Source organism: Leopardus geoffroyi, chromosome B1, assembly GCF_018350155.1.
Source record: "Leopardus geoffroyi isolate Oge1 chromosome B1, O.geoffroyi_Oge1_pat1.0, whole genome shotgun sequence".
Lineage (NCBI taxonomy): Eukaryota > Metazoa > Chordata > Mammalia > Carnivora > Felidae > Leopardus > Leopardus geoffroyi.
In genome coordinates this window covers 142,432,007-142,457,720 of record NC_059327.1, presented here as the reverse complement: position 1 = coordinate 142,457,720, position 25,714 = coordinate 142,432,007, and the positions used below count along the sequence as shown (strand labels likewise).

The window sequence follows — 25,714 nt, the reverse complement described above, 5'->3', positions numbered from 1 at the left end:
CTTCCTTTGTATGATCTTTATTTCCTCTTTTTACCCTTGGTAGACTCAGGAAAGAGAAAAAGTCTCTTCAGTTAAATGTTGTGACTCCTACATTAATTTTCCAAGAGGGCTGTTCCCCCATCTCCACCACTGTGTTCTTCATAGAAAAAGCTCCAATGGACAATCATATGTTACTTTGAATTTGGATACATATTTTATTCTACTGATTCTTAACACCCTCGTCCCCACCCCCGGGGTATAAGACAAACTGCAACTCAGAAAACTGGATCACTACAATTGGGGCAGGCACAGAAGATTGGTCCCGACCCTCAGGGATTCTGGTACCAAACCTGCTACCCACCTCTGAGAGTCACTGTTCCAGTAGTTAAGCATCATTAGTGTTTTCGTACTCCAGTCAGCTTAGTTCAGCCTTAAAGATGTTTAGCTTTACTCATTACTGACAGTGCTGATGCCAGCCAAAAGAGCACACGAGAAAAATTATTTAAAACCTGTAATCTTTTTTTTTTCAATATACGAAATTTATTGTCAAATTGGTTTCCATACAACACCCAGTGCTCATCCCAACAGGTGCCCTCTTCAATACCCATCACCCACCCTCCCCTCCCTCCCACACCCCATCAACCCTCAGTTTGTTCTCAGTTTTTAAGAATCTCTTATGCTTTGGCTCTCTCCCACTCTAACCTCTTTTTTTTTTCCTTCCCCTCCCCCATGGGTTTCTGTTAAGTTTCTCAGGATCCACATAAGAGTGAAACCATATGGTATCTGTCTTTCTCTGTATGGCTTATTTCACTTAGCATAACACTCTCCAGTTCCATCCACGTTGCTACAAAAGGCCATATTTCGTTCTTTCTCATTGCCATGTAGTACTCCATTGTGTATATAAACCACAATTTCTTTATCCATTCATCAGTTGATGGACATTTAGGCTCTTTCCATAATTTGGCTATTGTTGAGAGTGGTGCTATAAACATTGGGGTACAAGTGCCCCTATGCATCAGTACTCCTGTATCCCTTGGGTAAATTCCTAGCAGCGCTATTGCTGGGTCATAGGGTAGGTCTATTTTTAATTTTCTGAGGAACCTCCACACTGTTTTCCAGAGTGGCTGCACCAATTTGCATTCCCACCAACAGTGCAAAAGGGTTCCATTTCTCCACATCCTCTCCAGCATCTATAGTCTCCTGATTTGTTCATTTTGGCCACTCTGACTGGTGTGAGGTGATATCTGAGTGTGGTTTTGATTTGTATTTCCCTGATAAGGAGTGACGTTGAGCATCTTTTCATGTGCCTGTTGGCCATCCGGATGTCTTCTTTAGAGAAGTGTCTATTCATGTTTTCTGCCCATTTCTTCACTGGGTTATTTGTTTTTCGGGTGTGGAGTTTGGTGAGCTCTTTATAGATTTTGGATACTAGCCCTTTGTCCGATATGTCATTGGCAAATATCTTTTCCCATTCTATTGGTTGCCTTTTAGTTTTGTTGGTTGTTTCCTTTGCTGTGCAGAAGCTTTTAATCTTCATAAGGTCCCAGTAATTCATTTTTGCTTTTAATTCCCTTGCCTTTGGGGATGTGTCGAGTAAGAGATTGCTACGACTGAGGTCAGAGAGGTCTTTTCCTGCTTTCTCCTCTAGGGTTTTGATGGTTTCCTGTCTCACATTCAGGTCCCTTATCCATTTTGAGTTTATTTTGGTGAATGGTGTGAGAAAGTTAAAACCTGTAATCTTTTGGGGAGCCTGGCTGGCTCAGTCGGTAGAGCATGCAACTCTTGATCTCAGGGTCATGAGTTCAAGCCCCACGTTGGGTGTGGAACCTACTTTAAAATATAGTTGTTGCTTTTTTTAAACCTGTATTCTTTACTTATTTGTCTTTGGCATGTTTATATGTCACTAGGGTTTCTGTCCTTTAAACTATGAGTTTACTTTAGACTGAGAGAGAGAGGATCTGGTTCTCACCTCCATTGTCTTCATCTGCCCTTATGGACCCTCTTTCTTCAGGTTTTTTCCTGGGTTAACTTCACAGGTTCTGCTCACCCCCAAGACACCAACCTCAAAAAATGAGAGCCAAACTGAACACTCCCATAGCAATCACTGCACACTGCCCTTAAAACCACTAAATGAAGTAATGTAGGTAAATCAAACCCAAGGGGATGAAGTTAGAAGGTTCCCTTTTACAACTACCAGAAATGAAAATATCCCCCCCAAGGTTGAAGCAATTTCTTCTGAGACACTTCTATTTTCAATCTGTCTAAGTTTCTATTTCAGGCTCCTGTGGCTGGAAAGGCTACAGATTATTATGGGCCATGTACATTTTGTAATTTACAGAAGTGCTTGCAAGGATCTTGCTTTGATGGTAGGAGGGGTAGAGGAAATTTTTGAAAGTTGTGTCAAAGTTTTACTTCCTGACCCCAGGGCCAAACACCGAGGGCTTGGCATGGAGTTGGCATTGGCAAATATTTGAGAAAGGCTGTTTGCTTTGCCGGAGTCATAGAGAGACTTTGAAAGATGTTGGCGTTTTCAACTGAAAACTTTTGAAAGGCCTCACCTATCGAATGTTCCTTTTCTATCGATTCAGTGTAGGAAGTTTGTAGAAGGTTCATTCAATTCAGTAGACAACACACAGACATACCGCCTGTGCTTGCATCAGAAGAAGGATACCGCTCTTCACTCTTTCATCCCCCTCAGCACCTACATATACGTTCCCCACGCTCACATCTCCCGCGTAGCAAAATTCATGGCCCATGTAAATTTGCTGTATGATTGAAGTGCATAGAAGACGGTTTTTATTAAAGTGTGGTCACAGCCCCTTGGGGTTTGCAGGGAACTTCCAAGTCAGAGACCTTTACATTGAGTGGCTCCAGGAGATGGTAAGATATATTTTTTAATTCAGAACCAGAATCACCTTCCAAATTTATATATAAATTGCTAACAACTTACCACGCGTGTCCAAAATGTCCTTTTAGAGAAATGTCTCTACTTTGTCTTTGGAAACCAGTTTCCACAGGAGAAAGAAACAGTCAAAGGTAAAGCAGAGTCTGTCCTTCCAGCAGAACAATGTGTGGGCCAAGGTCAAAAGTGCTTATTCAAGTTACCATTCCACTTCAAAGAAGCTGATGGCTGTGGGGGAATCACAGAGGCAATTTACGGGAAGTTTGAACTCTTCACTAATTTCAGCCAATACAAGTATTATTCCTTTTTTTAAAAAAATAAATGTTTTAAATAGAAGTGCACTTGGCATAATAATTTAATAAAGCTAAACACAGTATCAAAATATTGATCATTAGCTTACCTCCAAAAGGCCTAAAGAATGCACATTCCATGGACACAAGTAACATTGCAATTCCTTCCTTTTTCTACTGCTTGCTTTGAAACCAAACAGCTAAGATAAGGCCCGTTGGCATGACAGTAACCCATGAATTAGCCCCTCTTCAATAGCCATACCCCATATTAATTCTGTGGGGCAGGACTGAGAGCATTATAAATTCAGGGGGCTTAGAACGAGTGTGCTTCTATTTTCCAAACCCCAGGACAGGGCTGGTCCTTTTGTTTTGTGACAAGAAAGAGTTTGTTAAAAGATTTTAATGCTATATAAAGTTCATCTGTAAGCAATCCTACCTATCTCATACTATTTACTGTGTATATGCACTCAGACTATTTATGTCTGATATCACCATATTAGGAATGGTTCTCTAACTTTACCAAGAATCAGAATCCCCTGGGGAGCTTTTTCTTTTCTTCAATCGAGATGTAATTGACATAAAACATTGTATAAATTTATTTTTTTTAATTTTTATTTATTTATTTTGAGAAAGAGAGAGTGTGTGTGCAGGGGGAAGAGCAGAGAGACAAAAGAGGGAGAATCCCAAGCATGCTCTACACTGTCAGCACAGAGCCCAACACGGGCTCAGTCCCACCAACCATGGGATCACGACCTGAGCGGAAATCAAGAGTCAGGCACTTGACCAACCCAGGTGCCCTGTAACATTGTACAACTTTAAAATGTACAATGTGTTGATTTGATCCATTTGTATATTGCAAAATGATTATCACCACTATAGCATTGGATAACACCTCCAACACATCACATAGTTACCATATCTTTTTTTGTGGTGAGAACATTTAAGATCTAGTCTCTTAACATCCTTCAAGTATATAATACAGTACTGTTAACTACACTCACTATGTTACACATTATTATATCCTCAGAACCTGGGGAGCTTATTAACCATGCAGCTTTTCTAGTCTGACCCCCGTAAATTTGGATTCCGTCAGTGGGACTGTGAAATCCACTTGTGTATAAGTGCTCCCAAATTGTATTGATACCTAGAGAACCCAGGCCACAGTTCACATGGCCCTGCTCTGCTCTATTCATGTCATTCACCACCATGTTCTTCATGCCAGCAAAGAGCCTGGCACACAGTCGATGTGCAGCAAATACTGCTGAATGATGGACTTTAAAATCAAGGCACCTAAATCAGAGAGCTCATTCATCTTTAACTAACCACTTAGACTGAGCTCTAAATTTTCATCTCTACAAAAAACAGAATCATGTCCTTCTATACAGAGTTCAAGGTTGTCACTGACATACAGGAGCAACAAAAACAATTCTGGCTACCTAAAGAAATAATTGGAAGCATATTGGACAAGCCATGGAATCCAGGGGAGGCCATGGGAACTGGGCAGCAGGAACCATGCTGAGGTCATGCCACAGGCAGGCCAGTTAAAACACAGACATTGAATCACTCAAGATTCAAAGCTGTGGGTGAGATCACTAAGGTTGCCATCCTGGCTCTTATGTCCTGACCACTAGGAGCCTTTTCAGATTCCATAGTGGAAATGAGAACTTACTGTCCCCCAAGACACACAGTGGGATATTTCTCCAAAACAAGAAATTTTGAATTCTGAGCAGCTAAATGTACATTATGTTATGATCAGCTTCACTTTAAGTAATCCAGAGAGGTTAATGACTTACAAACAAGTGAGCAAAGTTGTAATTGTGACTCATATCTTTCTTTCCTCTCCCTCTAGACCCCTCTCTTTAGGCTCTATTCTTCCATCATTCCCTAGGATTTGGGTGGTCTTGGGCACTCTTCTTCAAACCAACAAGATAAATTTTTGACCAGAGGAGATGAGTAGAAACTGAAAGTTTGCTCCATTTCCCCAATTGTGTGCTATTATGAATCACTTTCTGTTAAAACAAAACTGTCAAAGCACCAATTAAACATTTTAAGAGCCAACCAAGCTTCAAGGAGTAGAGAGGATCACCTCCAATTTACAGTAAGAAGGAGCAATAATCATTGCCTCACGTCATCTCCCATATGTGCCCCCTGTTGGGAGTCACGCCAGAGTTGGAGATGCATCACTGGTGCTGACATGATGACGGAGTGGCATTCCCTGGAGACCTAGCCTTCCGAAGCCAAGCTGATAAATTCATGTGGCTTTCAGGAAGTTGATCTCAGCAACTTTATAAAGCCAATGGAAACACAAAAACAGAGTAATGGAGAGATAGTAAAATACCTTGAATTTCAAAATCATTTTATACTTTATGAAATACCTTCACATACATTAATTTCCTATGTCACCCTCATGTAGACAGCTGTTATTTCCTTCTCACAGATGAGAAAATTTGGAGCTCAGAGTTTAAGTAGTCAGCTCAAGAACAGTGAGCTTCCAAATCTAGGTCTCCTAATTCCAGGGAAAAGGTGAGAGTGTTTGAAGACAGAGGTTGTTTTTGTACGAAGGAGGGCTTGCCACAGTGGTATCAGCACCCGGATAGAGAGCTCTGCCTTCAACCTGTAGAGGGGAGGGGAGGCCAGTACTGCCCCAGACATGGGAGCAGACAGACAGCTGCCAGAGGTTTTCCTAACAGGTATCTGGGGCTGAACCCAGAGATGGGGCTGGCTGAAGGGACTAGGAAGAGCAGTGTCACTCTGTGCACGAGCAGAAGGGCGGCAGTGCTCCTGTTTGATGTGCATGCGCACTGCAAGCCATGTCATAGAGGCAAGGCTGCTTTTCCTTAAGACGTGACATCTGCTTCCTGGCAACACTGAACCACAGTGCAAGTGCTTGAGGCTCAGCTTAATGGTAAGAATACCAGATTTTGAGTCAGAAGGGCTAGTTTTGAGTATCTCAGGAGACTACTAGAGCAAGTCAACGAAGGGAAGGGGGATGAGCTCTTAGACAACTGGCTTTTGGCCCACAGAGGCCCAGCTTCTCCTCTGCCTGGAAACCCTGGTGCTCAGAGCTACTCCCAATGCCTTGAGGCCACGGCAAAGGCCCTTGTAGCACTACTTCTGTGGAGGACAAGGTTGTTAGAGCCAGTTTGTCTCCTCCACAAATAGGGATTGTTTACTGATACTTGAATCAAAATCATCCATTTTGTCAGCTTTGTCATTAGAGCTGTGGGCAGCAAAATAGCTCAAAAACTTCCTTGCGGACATTCACCTGTAGACGGCCGCCCAGGCCTCCGCTAAGATGAGTGTCAAGGCACAGAATAAACACTTCATGTCATGGATCCTAGGGACACTGCTCTGGCTGTATTGACAGGCAGGTCCCGTGGTGTGCCAATGCCAGTGAGCTCCGATTTCTCATCAATCCCCGACTCCACATTCAGTGAACTCACATGGGTAGCAAATGCCACACGTCAGAACTATTTCCAGAAACATTCGCCAGCACAGGGGCACCTGGGTGGCTCATCTGTTGAGTGTCCCACTTCAGCTCACGTCACGATTTCACGGTTGGTGAATTCAAGCCCCACAAACGGCTGCTATCAGCGCAGAGCCTGCTTTGGATCCTCAGTCCATCTCTCTCTCCCTCCCCGGCTTGTACTCTCTCAAAAATAAATAAATATTTAAAAAACAAACAAATAAAACATTTACCAGTACTTTTTTTTAACCAACGAAACAAAAACTTTTTGCTTATCACTGAAGTAGATAGAAGGTCTATGGACATGACTCATATTTCTGTTCATTTAGTATGGGCAGCTGCTGCTTTTGAGTTCTCTACTAAGACCTCTTATGTTTCATAATTAAGGGGAAAAAATGTGTTGGGGAGCCTGGGTGGCTCAGTTGGTCAGGTGTCCAACTTCAGCTCAGGGCATGATCTCGTGGCTTGTGGGTTCAAGCCCCACACTGGGCTCTGTGCTGACAGCTCTCGGAACCTGAAGCCTGTTTCAGATTCTGTGTCTCCCCCTCTCTGCCCGTCACTCTCTCGTGCTCTCTCTCTCTCTCTTTCTCTCTCTCTCAAAAATAAATAGAAAGAAAGAAAGAAAGAAAATTGTACTAGAACATTCCAATCACCCTGAGTAAAAGTAATGCTAATTTGTGCTTTTAAACTCTGGGCCAGCGTGTGTTGCACTTAGAAACCCAAGTGCATGCAGTAAAGGTACTAAATTTTTGGCTGATTCTCACACGGCATGGGCCACACCTTTTTTTTTTTTTTTAATGCATATTGCATGCCTGACATATAGTAGACACTCAATTGTCTGTGCATTTGAAAGCAAGAACAGAGCAATGATAGTGACTTAGTTCACGCATGGACCCTAAATAAAACTGAACCATAGAAGGAGATTTAATAAGCCTTTCTTTGTTCATGACTCACAGAGGAATGCAGCAAAAAAGTGTGAAAGCCACAGCGTTTGACTATAAACGTAGCCATGTATGTATTGATACTGCACTTCTAAGACTCTGACTCACTTGTCTATAGGACTTCTGTCCACCGCCCCCAAGAAGCACCCTACTGATTTCTGGGAAATGTGTAACAAGACTGTCAGTGATTTTTGCTCTAGCTTCTTTGCCAGGATGCATCACAGCTGCACTGTAGGGGCCTTCTGAGGATGCTGCTCTATCACCCTGAGCCTTCATAGTCTCGGAGCTTTACTATCATCTGTAGCACAGTTAGGGGAAATGACCTCTACCCAGTTCTCTGTCCCACTTCCTAAGACAATAAGTTCTGGACTTCAAATAAGCATGCTTCTGTCCAGAGATGTTATCACACAGCGTGTCTTCAGCTTGGCATTCCAATCATCTATCAATGGTCCCAAATAGTCTTTCAGTTTGCGTGGGGATAGAGAATTGACTAAATAAAGCCATACCCCATGATACTTCTTTATGGACCTTGTCATACTAAAAAAAAAAAAAAAAAAAAAAAAATGTTGCCTTCACAGAACTGGAACAAATAATCCTAAAATTTGTTTGGAACCACAAAAGACACTGAATAGCCAAAGCAATCTTGAGAAAAAAAGAACAAACCTGGAAGTATCACAGTCCCAGATTTCAAGATATACTACCAAGCTATAGTACTGGCATAAAAATGTACACATAGGTCAACGGGACAGAAATGTTCCATTGGGCAGACAGCCTGAAATAAACCCACACTTATATGGTCAACTAGTCTACAACAAAGGGAGAAAGAATATACAATGGGGAAAGACAGTCTCTTAAATAAATCGTCCTGGGAAAACCAGACAGCTACATGCAAAAGAATGAAACTGGACCAGTTTCTCATACCATATACAAAAATAATTTCAAAATGGTTTAGGACCTAAAAGTGAGACCTAAAACTATAAAAATCTTAAAAGAAAACTTAGGCAGTAATCTCTTTGACATTGGCCTTCACAGTATTTTTCTAGAATGGTCTCCTGAGGCATGGGAAACAAAAACAAAAATAAACTATTGGGACTACACCAAAATAAAAAGCTTTTGCACAGTGAAGGAAACCATCAACAAAACAACCCACTGAATGGGAGAACATATTTGTAAATCATATATCAATTAAGGGGATTAATATACAAAATATGTAAAGAACTTATAAAAACTCAATGCCAAAAAAAAAAAAAATTCCAAATAGACATGGGTAGAGGACCTGAAAAAGGACCTTCTCTTTCCAAAGAAGACACACAGATGGGCAACAGACACTTGAAAAGATGCTCAACATCATTCATCATTAGGGAAATACAAATCAAAACTACAATGAGATATCACCTCACACTCCTCTGGGTGGCTAGTATCCAAGAGACAAGAAATAACAAGTGTTGACAAGGATGTGGAGACAAGGGAAAGCTGGAGCTCTGTTAGTGGGGATGCAAACTGGTACAGCCACTTTGGAAAACAGTATGGAGGTTTCTCAAAAACTTAAAAACAGAAATAATATATGATGCAGTAATTCGACTACTAAGTATTTACCCAAAGAATATGAAAACACAAATCCAGAAAGATATATGCACCCCTATGTTTATTGCAGTGTTATTTACAATAGCCAATATATGGAAGTAACCTAAGTGTCCATCCATAGATGGATAAAGGCATGATATATAGATTATAGATATAGATATAGATATATAGATACAGATATAGAGCTATAAACACACATACATACAATGGAGTATTACTCAGCCATAAAAAAAAGAATGAGATCTTGCCATTTGCAACAACATGGATGGACCTAGAAGGTATTAAGCTAAGCAAAAGATGCCTTACATAGCAGGAAAGCAAGTGTCAATATACTAGAGTCAAGGTTATTGGAGGAAACATTCTTCATTATACACCAACAAGTTGAGAGTCCAAAGTAAACATGTTCTACTCAGGAGGAAGGTAAGGTATTACCTAATTATAAGCTTCAAAAATATCCATGTTCCACTTCTAGCCCACCTACAACACCCTGTTATTGAGAATAAATATAAATAAAGCCATAGCAGTAGAGCTAGAAGGAAACATGTAAAATATCAAGGTACTGACAATGAGGAAGAAAGTATCCATTTAGAATACAACATTGGAGTCCTTGCAGAAGATGCTCAACCTGTGAACTTCAGACCCCTAGTGGAAGGCAGAGGGATTACACAGGGTTCCCAAATCCACCTGAAAAGTTGAGTAGAGAGCAAGGGAGTAAGGGGAGATGAAATTGGAGAGGAGGCCAAGATCCATGTAAGGACTTAGCCACCTAAGGACAGTGAGAAGCTTTTGAAGCAGAGCAGTGAGATGATCAGGTTTGTGTTTTGAAAAGATGACTGGCAGCAGGGTGAAAATAGGGATGGGAAGAGAGGCTGTTGCCATGGTAGTTCCAACAATAAACAATGGTGGCTTGGAATAGGAAGTGGCAGTGAGAGTGGAGAAAAGTGGACAAAGCCAAGACACTGTAACAGATATAAGTGGCAACTATTGGAGACCAAGATTAAGGGAAATGAAGGAAAGATGACTTCCCGGCTTCTGAGCAACTAGGTGGATGATGATACCATTCACTAAGACTGAAAATATTGGAGGTAGAGCAGATTTTGGAGAGACTAAGTTCATTTTTGAATATGATGGGTTGGAGAGACCAAAAAGGCCTCTATGAAGTAATGACCAGTAGGCTATTGGATAGATACCAATGTGAGTGGACTTATATCTCAATTTGAAGCAGGGGAAAGACATGCTTGCCTGGGGAAAGAGTATCCAGTGAGAAGAGGAGCTTAGTGTCTGGTTAGACAAAGGGGACACGCTGGAAAAGGAATATAAGGCCAAGAGGACTGCCTGGAGACACCTGAGGGCTGAGGATCAGCAGTTGTTAAAAGGACAGAGTGATATGCCAAAAACTTTCAAAAGTAAATAGGGGTGCTCTTGCTGGAAAATTAAACCATTGATTTATATTTATAACATCCAGGACTCCATACGTGGTTATAACATAAAGATATGTATGCTCGGTGAGAAAAGCAGATGAGAAAATAACATATAGATTAGGGAATCAATGAAAGAAACAAGGTGACTGTTTTGCTAATGTTCGTTGTGGTGTACTTTAAAAGGCTGGAAAACTTGACTACACTTTGACATTGGTATGTGGTAGCTTCACTGTTCTCTGAAAACTTTCTCAACGTTTATTTATTTTTGGGACAGAGAGAGACACAGCATGAACAGGGGAGGGGCAGAGAGAGAGGGAGACACAGAATCGGAAACAGGCTCCAGGCTCTGAGCCATCAGCCCGGAGCCCGACGCGGGGCTCGAACTCACGGACCGCGAGATCGTGACCTGGCTGAAGTCGGACGCTTAACCGTCTGCGCCACCCAGGCGCCCCGAAAACTTTCTCATCGTAGAAGGTTCACACCCAGCTCTGCTGAGGCCCAATGTGATTGCATGCCAGAGCACTGAGGCATCTGATTTTGCAATCTTGGGGTCAGGAAGTTAGATTTGGCCCAGAATTTGTTGGATTACTTCAGATTTTTAGGGGTTTTTCTCCCCTCTTTGATGAACATTTCAGCCTAATCAAAAAATCTCAAATCTCACAATATAGCTTTAGAAAGCAACAAACCAAATCAAATAAATGATTTGAACGTTGAAAGAATACGCAGCACAGCACTCTTATCAGCACTCCGGGATCTTTACCTGAGGACTGGCCTTTTTCCCTTCCAGCAAGCTGTTTTCATAAGTAATGCTGCCACCTAGCAGTCTTCTTGCAAATCACCGTTTTGAATTGAAGGCACATTTTAGCTTTGTCTCGGGTTCACCGTATTTGAGTTGAACTTGAGCAAAACTTGAAATGTAAATTTAACTATCTTTGAAAAATACCTTTTCCACAAATACTGGTCTTGAAACCATTATCTGGAAAACAACAGACTGTTGTAAGCAATTCAGTTGAGATGAAATTGATGGCAAAAGGTAAAACACCTTCTAGGTAAGACTTTAGTACATTTAGGGGAGCCTGGGTGGCTCAGTTGGTTAGGCATCTGAATTGGGCTCAGGCCATGATCTCACAGTTCGTGGGTTTGAGCCCTGCATTGGGCTCTGTGCTGACGGTGCAGAGCCTGGAGCCTGTTTCGTATTCCGTGTCTCCCTCTCTCTCTCTGCCCTCCCTCCCTTGCTTGTGCTCTCTCTCTGTCGAAAATAAATAAACATTAAAATTTTTTTTTAAAAAAAGACTTCAGTACATTTATAACTAATACAAACCTCCATGTCTATCTCCTTAGGGGAAATAGATCAATATTTTTTGTTGAAAGTGGGTAGAAATGAAGTGTGGGTGATCAGTCTCAATAAGGAACAGCTTTTTGACCAGAGGACCTTCAAACTGAAGGAATCATAAATGTCCAACAGAAACCTAGAGACATTTTAATTCACATCAAGAGCTTGACTCACAAATAAGCCAAAGTTGCTTTTTAAAAAAGATGAATAAGATCTAGAGATCTGTTGTGCATGATTATGCTTATAGTCAACAATATTGTATGGTACACTTAAACAAAAATTTTTTTTAAAACGTTTATTTATTTTTGAGACAGAGAGAGACAGAGCATGAATGGGGGAGGGTCAGAGAGAGAGGGAGACACAGAATCCGAAACAGGCTCCAGGCTCTGAGCGGTCAGCACAGAGCCCGACCCGGGGCTCAAACTCACGGACCGCGAGATCATGACCTGAGCCGAAGTTGGACGCTTAACCGACTGAGCCACCCAGGCGCCCACACTTAAAAAAATTTTTAAGAGGATAGATCTCATGTTGTATTCTTATCAAAATACAATACAATACAATACCATCTCATAAATTTTTGTGTTTTCACAAAGGTAAAAAAAATCTAACATTTATTGAGTGTTTGCTATTTGCCCAAACACCAAGCAAAGCACTTTCTTGGTACTGTGTTCCCTATACAAATCTCTAAGAAGGTATTACAGTAAATAATCCTATTAATACAGGAGGACCTGAGACTTGGGGATGGTGACAAGGCAAGTGAGTGTTGGAGGGGGTGACAAACCCAGATGGTCTGATTTCAAAACTTGGGCTCTTACCTACCAGCAATCTATCAGAAGCAAATAGATGCCAGATTTTCAGCAGGTTAAAACACTTAACAGAACGGAGTAAGTTTCTATTTTCTACTTGGGTTGCTTTTTAAATGGCATGAAAGAAAATGTTCTCAGTTTGGTCCGAGTGACCTTTGTCTTATCTCCTGTTTTGTTACAAACTACTAAACATTGTAAGAATTTTTAACTCTACCAGAGCTCCCCTGTTCAATGACTACTGGCCTGCTAGATTGGTAGATACTTAGGCCAGTTTTGCCACCTCTCTATTTTAGTGACATTTCATTTCTTCATGTCTTGGGAAGGAGTGTCTTTCTTGTTGATATCACTGCTCTGCACTTAGCTCTCAGTGGGCACGTTTGTCCTGGATGCTTTCACTCAGGGATATCTGTACATCATACCCTGAGGAGATTACTTGGGCAAGCATGTCTCTGAAGACAATTTGAATGTGTGTGTGGCTCATGCTCTGCTACAGGTGCTTCTCAGACTTTAAGGTGCATTCAAATCACCTAGGAATCTTGTTAAAGTGCAGGACCTGAGATTTTGCATTTTTAACAACTTCTCAGATGAAGCTGATGGTGCTGGTCCATGGACCACGAGTATTAAGGTGCTCAAAACTCCTCAGTTTTTCTTGGGTCTGAGGAGAAAATCTGGCTTATTTCCGAAGTCAGGGAGGAAAACCTTCCCCATAATTTTCTCATTTTTCCTGTTTTTATGTATCCAATCATAAAAATCAGGGTGTAAATCAAGTTATGTATTTTTATATTTTTAAACAAAGGTATCCATAAAAGCTATTTTAAAAATAAAATCCATTGGTTCAAACTTTTCTTCTTGGATTCAAAGTCTTTGCAATTTATACCCCTACCATAAATGAGATCATGGAGAGTCATTCTGGAAACTTCTAGAACAATTGGGCTACCCGAGAGCTGCCCAACCTCCAATCCTATCTTGGGGGAAGCAGGCATAAGGCTCCTATTGTCAGTATAAGCTAAATCCAGAACTCTGGGCATTAAAAAGACCAAAATCAAACTTTAGAATTGCTCTGGAATTAGCTCCCTGACCCAGTGGTCCTATTTTAACAATTGTGGAATTTCCTGGGTTTATTCAGAGTCCTCTTTCAGGTACTTTTGTCCCTATATTCTTCCTGTTATTGTCAGCATCACTCATTTTTGCTCTAACAAGGAGATATATAGTACATATAACAGAGGCAAGTGTAAAACTGCTACACTTGGTTCCCAAAATCAAATGGCACAAGAGTGAAATGAGTGAGACATAGAAATTGGCCATTTTCAAAAGAAAAAAAAATTCATTGCCTGTCTACTCAGTATAAGTGACCAGAATAATGTTATTCAGTCTAGGAAGGCATTAATAGAATAGTGCCTAGGACAAAGGAGGTAATGGGCCTCCTCTAGTTTGCACTGGCCAAGCCATACTTGGGGTACTATGGCGTTCAGATATGTGTGTACACGGGAGTGTGTGTGTGTGTGTGGGACTCAGTGAAAGTATGGGAAGGCAAAAGGAAGAGCAGTCATGATTTAGGAGAAACAATGAAAAAGACCCAACAGATTTCAAAAAGATAACCTTTCTCTTTTTGAAGATAAGTGGTGGAAAGAAGTTGAAAGAATTTCAAACTGTGTTATAAGTTAAAGGACCTAGAGATATTTGCCTTCGAAGTGTGTCTATGCGGGTTTTAGAGCAGAAGTTACTTAAGACCTGTTAATGGGTGGATGGATGGATGAATGGATAGACGGATGAACAGACAGGCTATCTATTGAATGTATTATATGTGTCAGGCGCTCTACCAAGAACTCCACATGTATTGAATGATTTCATTCTCCAAAAAATCCTTTAAAATTAGTATTATCCCCATGTGAAAACTACTAAACATAAGGCAGAGATAAATTAAGTGACCTGTCCAAAGTCATTGACCGGGTGATTCCATAGCTTGTGCTCTTAACCTCTATTTAATAGCCCTATGTGACAGCCATGGAAGTTCACTGCTCAGATGTCCCTTAAAGAAATAACTTGCTGGCCGGCTGTGAAAAGTACAGTCAGCTGACAGCCTCCAGCTGTTAATATCTCCGGGATCTCCTTGTGCCTTCTACCAGAGACCATACTGTTTCTGAGAAGCCCCAGTGACTGAGTATGGCAGGGGTTGCAGGACCTGGATATTTCTGCATTATGGGCTCCTCTAATAGTCTTTTCTCAGGGTATCTCCATGAAGTTGTCACAGACTTTGTCGGATCAGCACTGCAGTCTGAGGCTCTCTCTGCCCACTCCTGCTCCCTGCCCTTTTACCTACTACAGGAGTCATCCTGAAAACAACAGCAAAAGAAACTTCTTTCACTCCAACATCCATCTCATTGTCTGCTTCCTGAGGGACCCAACTGTGCTTCCTGAGGGACACACACTGTGTCTTCAAATATTTGGAATGTTATCATATAAAAGGGCATTTAGAATTGTTTTCATATAGTGATGAAGTATTGGATTAGGAGAAACTGACTGAACTACTAAGGAAGCACCTTTCACATATACATAGGGAAGAACTTTCTAACAACTAAAACTGCACAAACAAGGGGATAGGCTGCCTCAACACTGATGAGTTTTCAGTAGTCACTGCAGTCATTCAGGCCAAGAGGAAAACCACTTGTTGTAAGGTCGTGTGACATTACCACAACCCCAACCCCATACACCATGGAACATCTAAGATGCTAAACATCCCCAATGCTAAGTGAGTACAAAAAAACAAATTGTTTAGGAAACCACACCAGGAAGACCATAACTTTCAGTGGTTTGATGAGTCTGGTTTCATACATCCATACTTGTATACTCCCAGGACAGCCCAGTGGTACTCTACGCCAGACCACCTATTGTCCACATGCTTTTATTTCTTTTGTTTAGTCAAAGAACTCCTAGCAAGTGAGTTAAGGCTATAAGCTCATTGTCCACATGGGCTCATTTGGGAGGATCAAAAATGAACTGCGCATATGTTTTGTGAAACATACTGTAATACTGAGTTCAGTATCTGATGAAATTTTAATGACACCCTCCACTGACACCTGGTTCTAAAGCTCAATAACCTGCATACTTGAGACTGAAAGATTCTCTTCCTCAAAGTTGTTGCCTCCCTCCCTTCATCGAGACGCGGGCACACCAATGAGGAGACACATACTTGCCCCCTTCCAGCATTTCCACAATGACCAAATTACATAAGCAATTATATATTTCAGATGATGAAATAAAAGGTGGGAAAGTCTGGCAGGAAAACAGTAACCTAGTCAGCATAGAAATATGTATATAAGGAGACATTCATTAGGTGTGCAAATATTTACTAAGCACCTGCCAAAGGTTAGACTTTCTTACAGGGGCCAAGGGCACAAGGATGTGCTCCACAGAGTTCCCTGATTTCCTGGCGCATGCTTTCAAATGTCATTGAGAGGGGCGCCTGGGTGGCTCAGTCGGATAAGTGTCTGACTTTGGCTCAGGTCATGATCTCATATTTCGTGGGTTCAAGCCCTGCCTTGGGCTCTGTGCTGACAGCTCAGAGCCTGGAGCCTGCTTTGGATTCTGTGTCTCCCTCTCTCCCTCCCCTGCCCCCACTTCCTCTCTCCCTCCCTCTCTCTTTCAAAAATAAATAAACATTTAAAAAAAATAAAAATTAACAAAACAAATTTCATTGAGGAAGCCTGCTGACCCTTCACTGAGAGAAGCAATCAAAGCCACAATCACAGTGACCTGTAGAACCTCCAGTCTGATGTCTTTTCCCTCTCTCCCCACTCCCAAATTTCTGCAGCATCCCTGCCATTTATAATCTATATTTGTAAGACATATTTCATTATACTTAAAGTGCTTTGAAGCCAATTCATAAAATTTGCAAGGGGAGTTCAAAAAAAAGCAAGCTCAGCAATATTTGGGGACTTTTAAAACTGATGACACAGCTGACCTATTGGAGACACAGGCAGTGGGAGGGCCCTCACTGGTATAAATAAATAGGAATCTCTGTCCTCAGAACCCACAGTTTAGACTCAGAGCTGAAGTCTGAACTCCACCTTGAGGCAGAATGAGGTTCTCTCTGGGATTTCTGCTTCTCATGCTGTTGGTCTACAGCATCACTCCAGTCCATGGTGAGAACTTTCACTTATCTTCTCATTGTGCTTTGAGCAGAAATAGTCTTCAGCATTTCTTTCCTTTTTTTTTTTTTAATTAAAAAATGGGGAGCAATATGACTGAAATGGGAAGGGGGAGATTACCTAAGTACTCCTCGGTTTCTAAAAGTAATATGCTTAGAGATTTAACTCTTAGAGGTTAGAGACACTTATGTTGTTAAGATTATTATCCATAGATAGAGATACTGAAGTTCAGCGTCCGTGTGACTTATCGTTGGTTTGTCTATTCCTGGTCTTTTTCAGATTCAGCTCTGCTATAACTAATTCTTTCCATGTATATATCTTCTTGGCTCTGCCTTTCAGTGCTACCCCTTCCGACTAAACCCTTTATAGGGTTTAAAGATAATTGACCTCAACAGGTTGGTCTCCTGCAGAGAACGTTTGGTGCAATTCTATTTGGCTAGCTCTGACGTGAACCACTGTAAGCACAACATGGGTACTTAAGTACATGCTTTCTGCAAAGACAGAGACTTCCAAGTCTAAATGGGGTGACGATTGTATAAATAGATAAACATCTAGTTGAAGTTGTAAGTTTTTATGAGGAAATCCAAGGCATGTGCCTTGGATTGATATGATATAGTCTGAATGATATAGTCTGCTCAGGTATAAAAAACAAAGTTTTGCTCTTACAGTGTAAGGCATTGTTTTTCGATTATTTTGCTTCACATGCTATTTTTATTCTTCAAGAACTTCATCTCTCACCTCCTCCATAAAGCTGTCCCATTGCCCTGGCAAAGTCCTCTGTTCCCATCATGTAGTTTGGATCCTGGGTGTGAAATACAACATTCTGTGACATTTTAGTTTTTGTTCATTTGTTTCCTCCACCAAATTGTAAATGCCTTGAGAGCCAGGGCCCTTTTATTTGCAAATATGTGTCAAGCATTATGTTAGGCACTGGGCTTAAGAGGGTAGACTTCATTAAAATACATGAGATAGAGTGACTTATAAAAGTATCTAGTACTAATGACTTCTGTTATTGAATAAAAATAGTCTTGAATTTTTATTGTCAGCTTTCATTGGTAATAATTTGCAACCGAGATGAAGGACCAGCGTGTTAAAATACATATATACATATATATATATATATATATATATATATATATATATATATATATATCGTATTAAAATACATATATCTATATCTATATCTATATCTATATCTATATCTATATCTATATCTATATCTATATATCATCTCCCGTGGTGTTTCCTTGGAGAGACAAGGAAGGGGGCGGTGAGCATGATGAGAACAGCTTATTACTACTCTGGGGACACTGTAAGGGATTCATGTCTTTGGTTTTTATGTGTTTGGAGGGAAGATCAAATCAGTTGATTTTACACTGTATGAATTATAAGTGAGTTTTAAGTCCCCAGAGCAGCGGTTCTCAAATTTTATGATACAATCACCTGAGCACCAATATAATGCTATCACAAATTTCAATAGGTGTCGTACTTTTAGAAAGCTAATTTTATTTTTAAGGTTTTGGTAGAAAATGTTCGAAAATAAGCCAAGACAAGCAGAAATACACAAACTAAAAGCATCTGGGTGAAAGCGCCAACTTGAAATTTTTAAATCTTCAAATGCACCGTATGAAAGATCAGTAATTAAATTCAAGTTATGAATTATATGTCAAAGGGATTAAAATAACTGATTGTGTTTACAGGTGTTCTGGAGGCCTTTAACACAAACTTAAAGTGTAAATGCGTCCAAGAGACCTCAGCCTTTATCCCCATCCAACTCATTGAAAAGCTTCAGGTCTTGCCTCCTGGGAATGGGTGCCCAAACAAAGAAATCATGTAAGTTGCAAGAGAAAAATGTATGTGATTCTTTTCTCCCAATGAAAATCAGATCAAATGTTGCCATATAGTATTTTTTTAGTATTGTTGACATACAATGTTGCATTAATTTCATATGTACAGCATAGTATTCTTATTCAAGAATCTTAAAGGGATTGATTTTGAGAGTTGCTAACAACTCTCAAGCTAATAATGGGACTCAACAATATTTGTTAAGTACCTACTTTGCAGCGTCCCTGAGTTAAGTGCTTTATTCACATTCATTCATCACATTCCTTTAACAGACATTAAGTTACATCTAGTGTTATCACTGCTCTGCAGGTGCAGAAACTGAGGCTTAGGGAGGTTAACCAACTGCCCTGAGGCAAACCCTTAGAAAGGGACAGAACCAGGACTCCACCCAGGTGTTCCCCCTCCAAGCCTCTTCTCTCCTACCAAATTCAAATCACCAGCAGAAGCAGACACTTTGTTCCCCAGAAGTTAAAGAGCAAGAAAATAAGTACCCACTACAGTCCTTGGTCTGAACATCTATTTTATGGGACGGCCCCTTAGCTTTAAGATCTACCAACTTTGATACCATTACTCTGATTGAAGAGTTAGGCTATGGAGTCAGCTGTGGCTGCAAGTTTAATAGGTATTTTCTTTAACTGAAATAGCATGACCTCTTGTTTCTGTGACCCTTTTCAGTACTTTCAGAGAAATCTGTTGATACTTCTATCATAACATTTTCCATGGCACATCAAATGAGAATTTACACATTGCATGCAAAGCCCCTAGTATAGTGCCTGGCACAACAGTACATGTAATAAATGTTCAGTAAATGTTAGCTGTGATTATTATAGCATCACTGTGTTGAAGCAATCAGGTTTGTGGCTCTCTTTCTCTCTCCCATTCTCTCTGTCACCAGAAATAAGTTCCTTATAGACAGGGACCAGATTTATTTGTTTCTCTACTCCCAATGCTTTATCCCTTACCTGGCATAGAGGAGAGGTACAAGCAATGTTGGATTGTTACACTGCATTTTTTAAATAATCCTATAGATATTTTGTGTATCACTACTTGGAACTTTGATTTCTCCTTCCTAGATCTATCTTTATGAACCAAGCATCCACAGCTCGTGGACATATTAGGCACAGCATCTTTCTCCACATTTCCTGACGTTACTCTCACTAGCAGCTCTGCCCCTGTACTTCTTTAGACATTCGATATGTTTGTAATCAGCCTCTTTTTGTTTGTCCCATTTTGATATGTGCTTTGGGTGTCGCACTAGTTGTGTTCAACTTGTAAAAAAGAAATATGGGATATCAAAAACGTGTGCAAAAATTTTTCATTAAAAAGGCATTATACTTTTCCTAATGTCTTCACTGATGAAGGTTCTAACTAATCCACAATTATTGGCCTCAAACTCAGAGATGTCAAGTCCAGCCATGACCTTGAGAGCAGTTCCTCTGGCTGCATAGAAACCTGAGATTCTCTCCTCTCTCTCTCTCTCTCTCTCTTTTATTACATTTCCGCTGTCATGAGTCAAGTCTCTTACCTCTCAACCTGAGGAAGTAATGCACCCCAACTTTCTCTTCATTAACAATAATCATTTTGAAGGGGCAAAAATTTGATTTTATATCGTGTCACCAAATTCTGTATTTCTGAATTTTAACCAGATATAGAAACAAAAGCTGGAAATTACGAGAAATACATAGCAATCAGGGTAAAAATGCTATGAGTCCAGATGGTCAGAAATCTATTTTCCCTCATGAACTCAAAAACCAAATTGGAAGACTCTGCCCAAGAACCCCAAAATGCTGTGACCTCTGACCTAAGATTCATTTACAAGGGTGGAGTTTCAAAGCTAGATGGACAGATCCTTCTTGCTAAGGTGAAGGTGAAGAAATCGTTTTGCTCAGAGGTCACCCCGATAGAGGGTTGAGTGTCCCTGGTCACTATCACCTGGGAGACCTCACATCTTTCACTGCAGGTAAAACATTCAGCACTGTGTCTGGCACTTATTGATAACTATTTAGATGCTGCCCATGTAGAGTGGTGGCTAAAAGTGTGGGTTCTGGAGGCAGATAACCTTCATTCGAATGCTGCCCTGCCCTTGCATTTGTCGTGCCATCTTGGGCAAGTTATTTAAACTCTCTAAACCTCAGGTTCCTCATCTAAATGTAAGGAAATAATAGTTCTATAGCAAAGGACTTGTGTGAGATTGACATAATCCATGTTACCTGCTGAGGATAGCGATTGGCGCATTGTAAGTGCTTGATCAATATTAGCTATTATTGTTGCTGCTTTTGTTGTTATCGAATCTCTCAGAGCAGTGAAAGCCTCACTAACTAGAGGTTCAACAAAATGCCAGGGGCACTCGGAGCAATCAGCTCTGTAACCTCTCCCACATTAAATGTCATTGGATCTGCTTTTCAAATGAAATTTTCTCAAGAGAGTGTTTCCTATCGTTTATTTTGTTCTCCCAAGCTCAACAGACAACCATCTATTTTATGGGACATAAAGATAATGTGATATAGATTTAGAAGTGAGCCAATCTTAGAGTCAGCTATTTGGTCCACCTCCAATTCATGTAAAGATTGTCAGCAAAGCATTAACCCCTGACACGTAAGATTCTGTTAACCTCATCTTCAGCTCCACTGGCTCACACACAGATCCCAAACTGCCCACCTCCAATTCCACTTCATCCGGGAATATTTTTCTACTCCACTCTCCCTAAGGGCAGGATTGACTAAAATGTAACACTGCCTTATTTTTATTATTTTTCTTTCCCCCCAGAGTTTGGAAGAAGAATAAGTCAGTTGTATGCTTGAACCCTCAAGCTAAATGGATACTAAAATTAATAAAAATGTTACAGAGGTAAGTCAGACATCCCAAGGGTTTTCAGATTCCAATTTGTACTGAAGGGCTTCCCTTTCATGGGTAGTCAAAATGGGGACCATTTTAATTATTTATTTATTTTTAATGTTTATTTATTTTTGAGAGAGACAGAGTACACGACTGGGGCAGGGGCGTAGAGAGAGGAGGACAGAGGATCTGAAGTGGGTTCTGCATTGACAGCAGACAGCCCGGTCGGTGCATGGCTCAAACCCACGAACCGTGAGATCATAACCTGAGCCGAAGTCAGATGCTTAACCGACTGAGCCACCTAGAAGCCCCTAAATGGGGACCATTTTAAATTTATGAGAAATTCCCAAGACAAATATCCATTCTTCACTATTATTACTTTTCAAATGAGTAAGTGTGACTCATTTCAGTAGCTCAATAAACTAAATGGAAAGTCAATATGCACAACAGTCCTTGTTTGATATCTTTTTTTTTTTTTTTTTAATTTTTTTTTTCAACGTTTATTTATTTTTGGGACAGAGAGAGACAGAGCATGAACGGGGGAGGGGCAGAGAGAGAGGGAGACACAGAATCGGAAACAGGCTCCAGGCTCTGAGCCATCAGCCCAGAGCCCGACGCGGGGCTCGAACTCACGGACCGCGAGATCGTGACCTGGCTGAAGTCGGACGCTTAACCGACTGCGCCACCCAGGCGCCCCTGTTTGATATCTTTAAGGAAAACCAGTTTTTAGTAAGTCTCTCTGTGAATATGACTCTCTTGTTTTTGTTTTTATTTCACAGAAAAAGTGCTGTTTCAACTCCATGAGCTCCAGCGTTTAAGAAAAGAGTCAACTGATGCCAATATCCCTACTAAGGACACCTGCCTATGCCCCTCCTCCTGCTCTGGGTTTTAGTTTTGTATTTGGCTGAGTCTTTCCAAGAAAAAGAACTTCCCCATATAAGCAAGCATGAAAATATATGTTAAATAAGCTTACAGAAGCTGATGTGGCCAACTTGAGCTTTTTAAAAATTATAGTACCCTTATACACTTGGACTTGGCATTCTTATCAATCAGGAAGAAAGTTTCCTTGAGGATACTTAGTAATAAATCACATCGGTTTCTTTGAATAGTATACCTCTTGTTTACACTAAATTTTCCTAGAAACTAGGGGAACAAGAATTTAAACCTCAAATCTGAACATGTGGCTTGAATTAAGAAGGAAATGATGGAATTCATTTCAATCATTTCACGCCATAAGAAAAGCAGGCCTCCATAAGAGACTGAAACCTGCCTGGGAAACCCAGGGAATTTTATAAGAGACAGAGGGCTCTCATAGTAGCTATCTTCCATTTAAAAGCTCACTATTGAAAAAAATGGAGTCCTTTTCATTCGAAAGAGTTCTTTTACGAGATTTACTGTCCTGGACAAAAACTAATAACATTCAACAATCTCCAGACTTAAATTCGTAGAATATTCAGGAAAAGCATTTAAAAACTGATATTCAGATGTCTTCTTTTATACATTTGCTTTGACGAACTTTTCTTACTCATATCTTTTGCACAGACTTTTTTTTCCCTTGGTCTCTGGTACCTGATTCTTTAATGCTTCCTGTTGATCTAATGCTATTCAATAAACTCAAGTAAACGTTTTACTTAATTATGAGGAACTCATTCTTAATAGAGCATTTGCTCAAATTTAGACACTCTGACTCATCACAATGAAAAGTAGGACTTCATCATGTTAATTTTTGCTTGCATGATGCTTGCCTTTTACAGTTGTTTTAAATTATGTGGCAATGGGTGAGTGAAGTTATTCCTGATATTAACACAGGGGGAAAATGCTTGACTAGGAGAGCTTCTTTTCCTTGATATACTCATCATTATTTCCTCTAGAGATTTCCAAATTCTTACCAAAACCTATTTTCACTTATGTTGGTTCTTAAAGTCTCCAATGTTTGCTTTGACAAAGTTTTTCACTGGGTTTGACAAACAGAAGAAGTAGACCCTTAAACCCCCATCCCCTCCTTCCCTGGATGCAGCCTGGCTCTCCCATCAGGGCTGGGCTTTCCCAGTAGGCTGGGTTCCACTGCCCTAGTGCCCCTCATTCCCCTTGCCACTTTGGGGGGCCCACTCCAAACACACCCAGGTTTAAAGCTATATCTGGCTCCTGCTTTCAATTCTTTTTTATTTTTTGATTTATTTTTATTAAATAGATTTCTTGGATGGGAGTAAAGAGAACCTATTAATGCTACTTTTTCTGTTGTCTACAACAGGAATCATAAAATGCCATCAAAATCCTGCATTCTAGCACTTTCCAGACTTCTACTTTTAGAGGTCAGGAATCACATCACTCTTTAGTTTTGTTTTGGTCTTTGAGAATGCAGCTAGATGAATATTTAGGATCCTCAAATAAGAACTATTACCATTTTCTATGAGGCAGCTACTCATGTCACCCTCATTTTACAGAGGCAGAAGCTGAGACACACAGGGATTAATAACTTGCTCGAGGCCTTACAGCTACTAAACAACAAATCAAAATTCAAACTCATGCAGAGTGCATACTTCTAATCACCACACAATGCTGACCACACTTTATAGGGAGTAGACATCACCGGCTCCATTTTACAGAAGGAGAAGTTGATGCAAGTGAACATTTACTTGCCCCAAATCACATAACTAGTAAGAAGACAAAACCAGAATTCAAACCCAGGGCCTCCTGACTCCTAAATATATGTATTTCTTACCTCAGCCCCTTTGTCCACCATTTTTTTCAGGGCCAATCAAAGTTCCAGAAGATCCAAGCCTCCCTTGGGTTGAGAAGACAGCATGAAGACAGTGGGGAAATGTGGGATTAGAAATGAAACAACAGGACCAGGGAGGGTTCTCAAACTTGCTTTCCTTACCACACAACTACCAGCTTCTCAAAAGTCACAGTAGATTTGGAGGTGTTCAGTCTGATTGGGGACAGGGATCTTAACCCACAGTTAAATGCAGGATAACTTGTTGAGCCATTTAATGAGTGTCTGAGGAAAAGTGATCATTAGCTGATCTGAGCGTGTTTGGGTTCAGAAAGAGAGAATAATGAAATGGTAAGGCAAAATTCAGGTAATCCATGGTCACATACATGCAAACATACATAATTAAATTAATGAAAATCCAGAGTGAAATAGAACTGAAGGGAAAACACAAGCTAATGCTGGCCAACGCAGGACGTTCAACTCTGGGAAACAAAGTGCAGGAGTTAGAAGGCCAAGCTATGCAGGGAGCTCTTGGTAGCATAACACAGGGAACCTCTCACAAAGTGAGCCAAGCCTCAATTGCTCTACTCAAACCCATCTTACTGGTAGAAGCCCAAAAGAAAAGATTCTCTATGTCAAAGGGAAGCAGAATTCTCCTTTCTAACCCCTGAAGGGGCTTAGCCCTACCTCACCTGGACATGGCTTGCCCAGCTGTATGACTTCTGCCTTAGTGGTTTCCATTTTCTATTGCCTTCCTTTCTACAACTCTTCCCTGTCACTGAGATGTGTCATTTTATTGCTTCCAACTCTGTGTAAGGATTGGTACATTCCCCAAGGCTTTTTGCTCTGAGGTAAAGTTTGGTGGTACTTTTAAACACAATGAATGTGTTGGTTTACAGAAAACTTGGTGGAACTGAGAAGGAGAGGAAGCCCATGGGTCAGAAGGGTAATATTTGAAAGAGATATCACATCATTTTGTGACCCTCAAGGACAGAAGTTCTCTATGCATAGTCCCTCTGAAGAGCACCATTGGCAGCATCTGGATACTTGTTAAAATACATATTCTCAAGCCCCTCTCCAGGCCTACTGAATCAGAAACCCAGGGGTTGGGCCCAGAGTTGTAATAAACTGTGATATAACAAAAACTGTATTTCCTGGCACAGATCTCCAAAACCCCTTGGAATTTCCTGACTCATAGGAGTGTCTTTTGTTCAGAATGAGCCCCTTTCAACCACACCTGAGTTTATGCTAGTGAGGTAACCATTGGTTACCTCATAGATAGCTTCAGGATGGGGGCTGGTTTCCAGAGGAACCAACCATGTGATTAAAGAATTGGATCTTTCAGCCTCACCTCTGACCTCCAGGGAGGGGAAAGGGGCTGGAGATTTTCAATCATCAATGGCCAATGATTTAATCAATCACACCTATGTAATGGAACATCCATTAAA

General features: G+C 40.7%; 1 protein-coding gene across 1 annotated transcript; it reads left to right on the top strand.

The window, feature by feature from the left end:
• The first annotated feature begins 16,738 nt into the window (after nucleotides 1–16,738).
• Nucleotides 16,739–23,185, top strand: CXCL13 (C-X-C motif chemokine ligand 13). The gene is made up of 4 exons (XM_045473655.1): nucleotides 16,739–16,864; nucleotides 18,571–18,703; nucleotides 21,482–21,562; nucleotides 22,330–23,185. Exons 1-4 carry the CDS (start codon nucleotides 16,801–16,803, stop codon nucleotides 22,352–22,354), a joined length of 303 nt encoding a protein of 100 aa, XP_045329611.1. The 5' UTR covers nucleotides 16,739–16,800; the 3' UTR covers nucleotides 22,355–23,185.
• The last annotated feature ends 2,529 nt before the right edge of the window (nucleotides 23,186–25,714 follow it).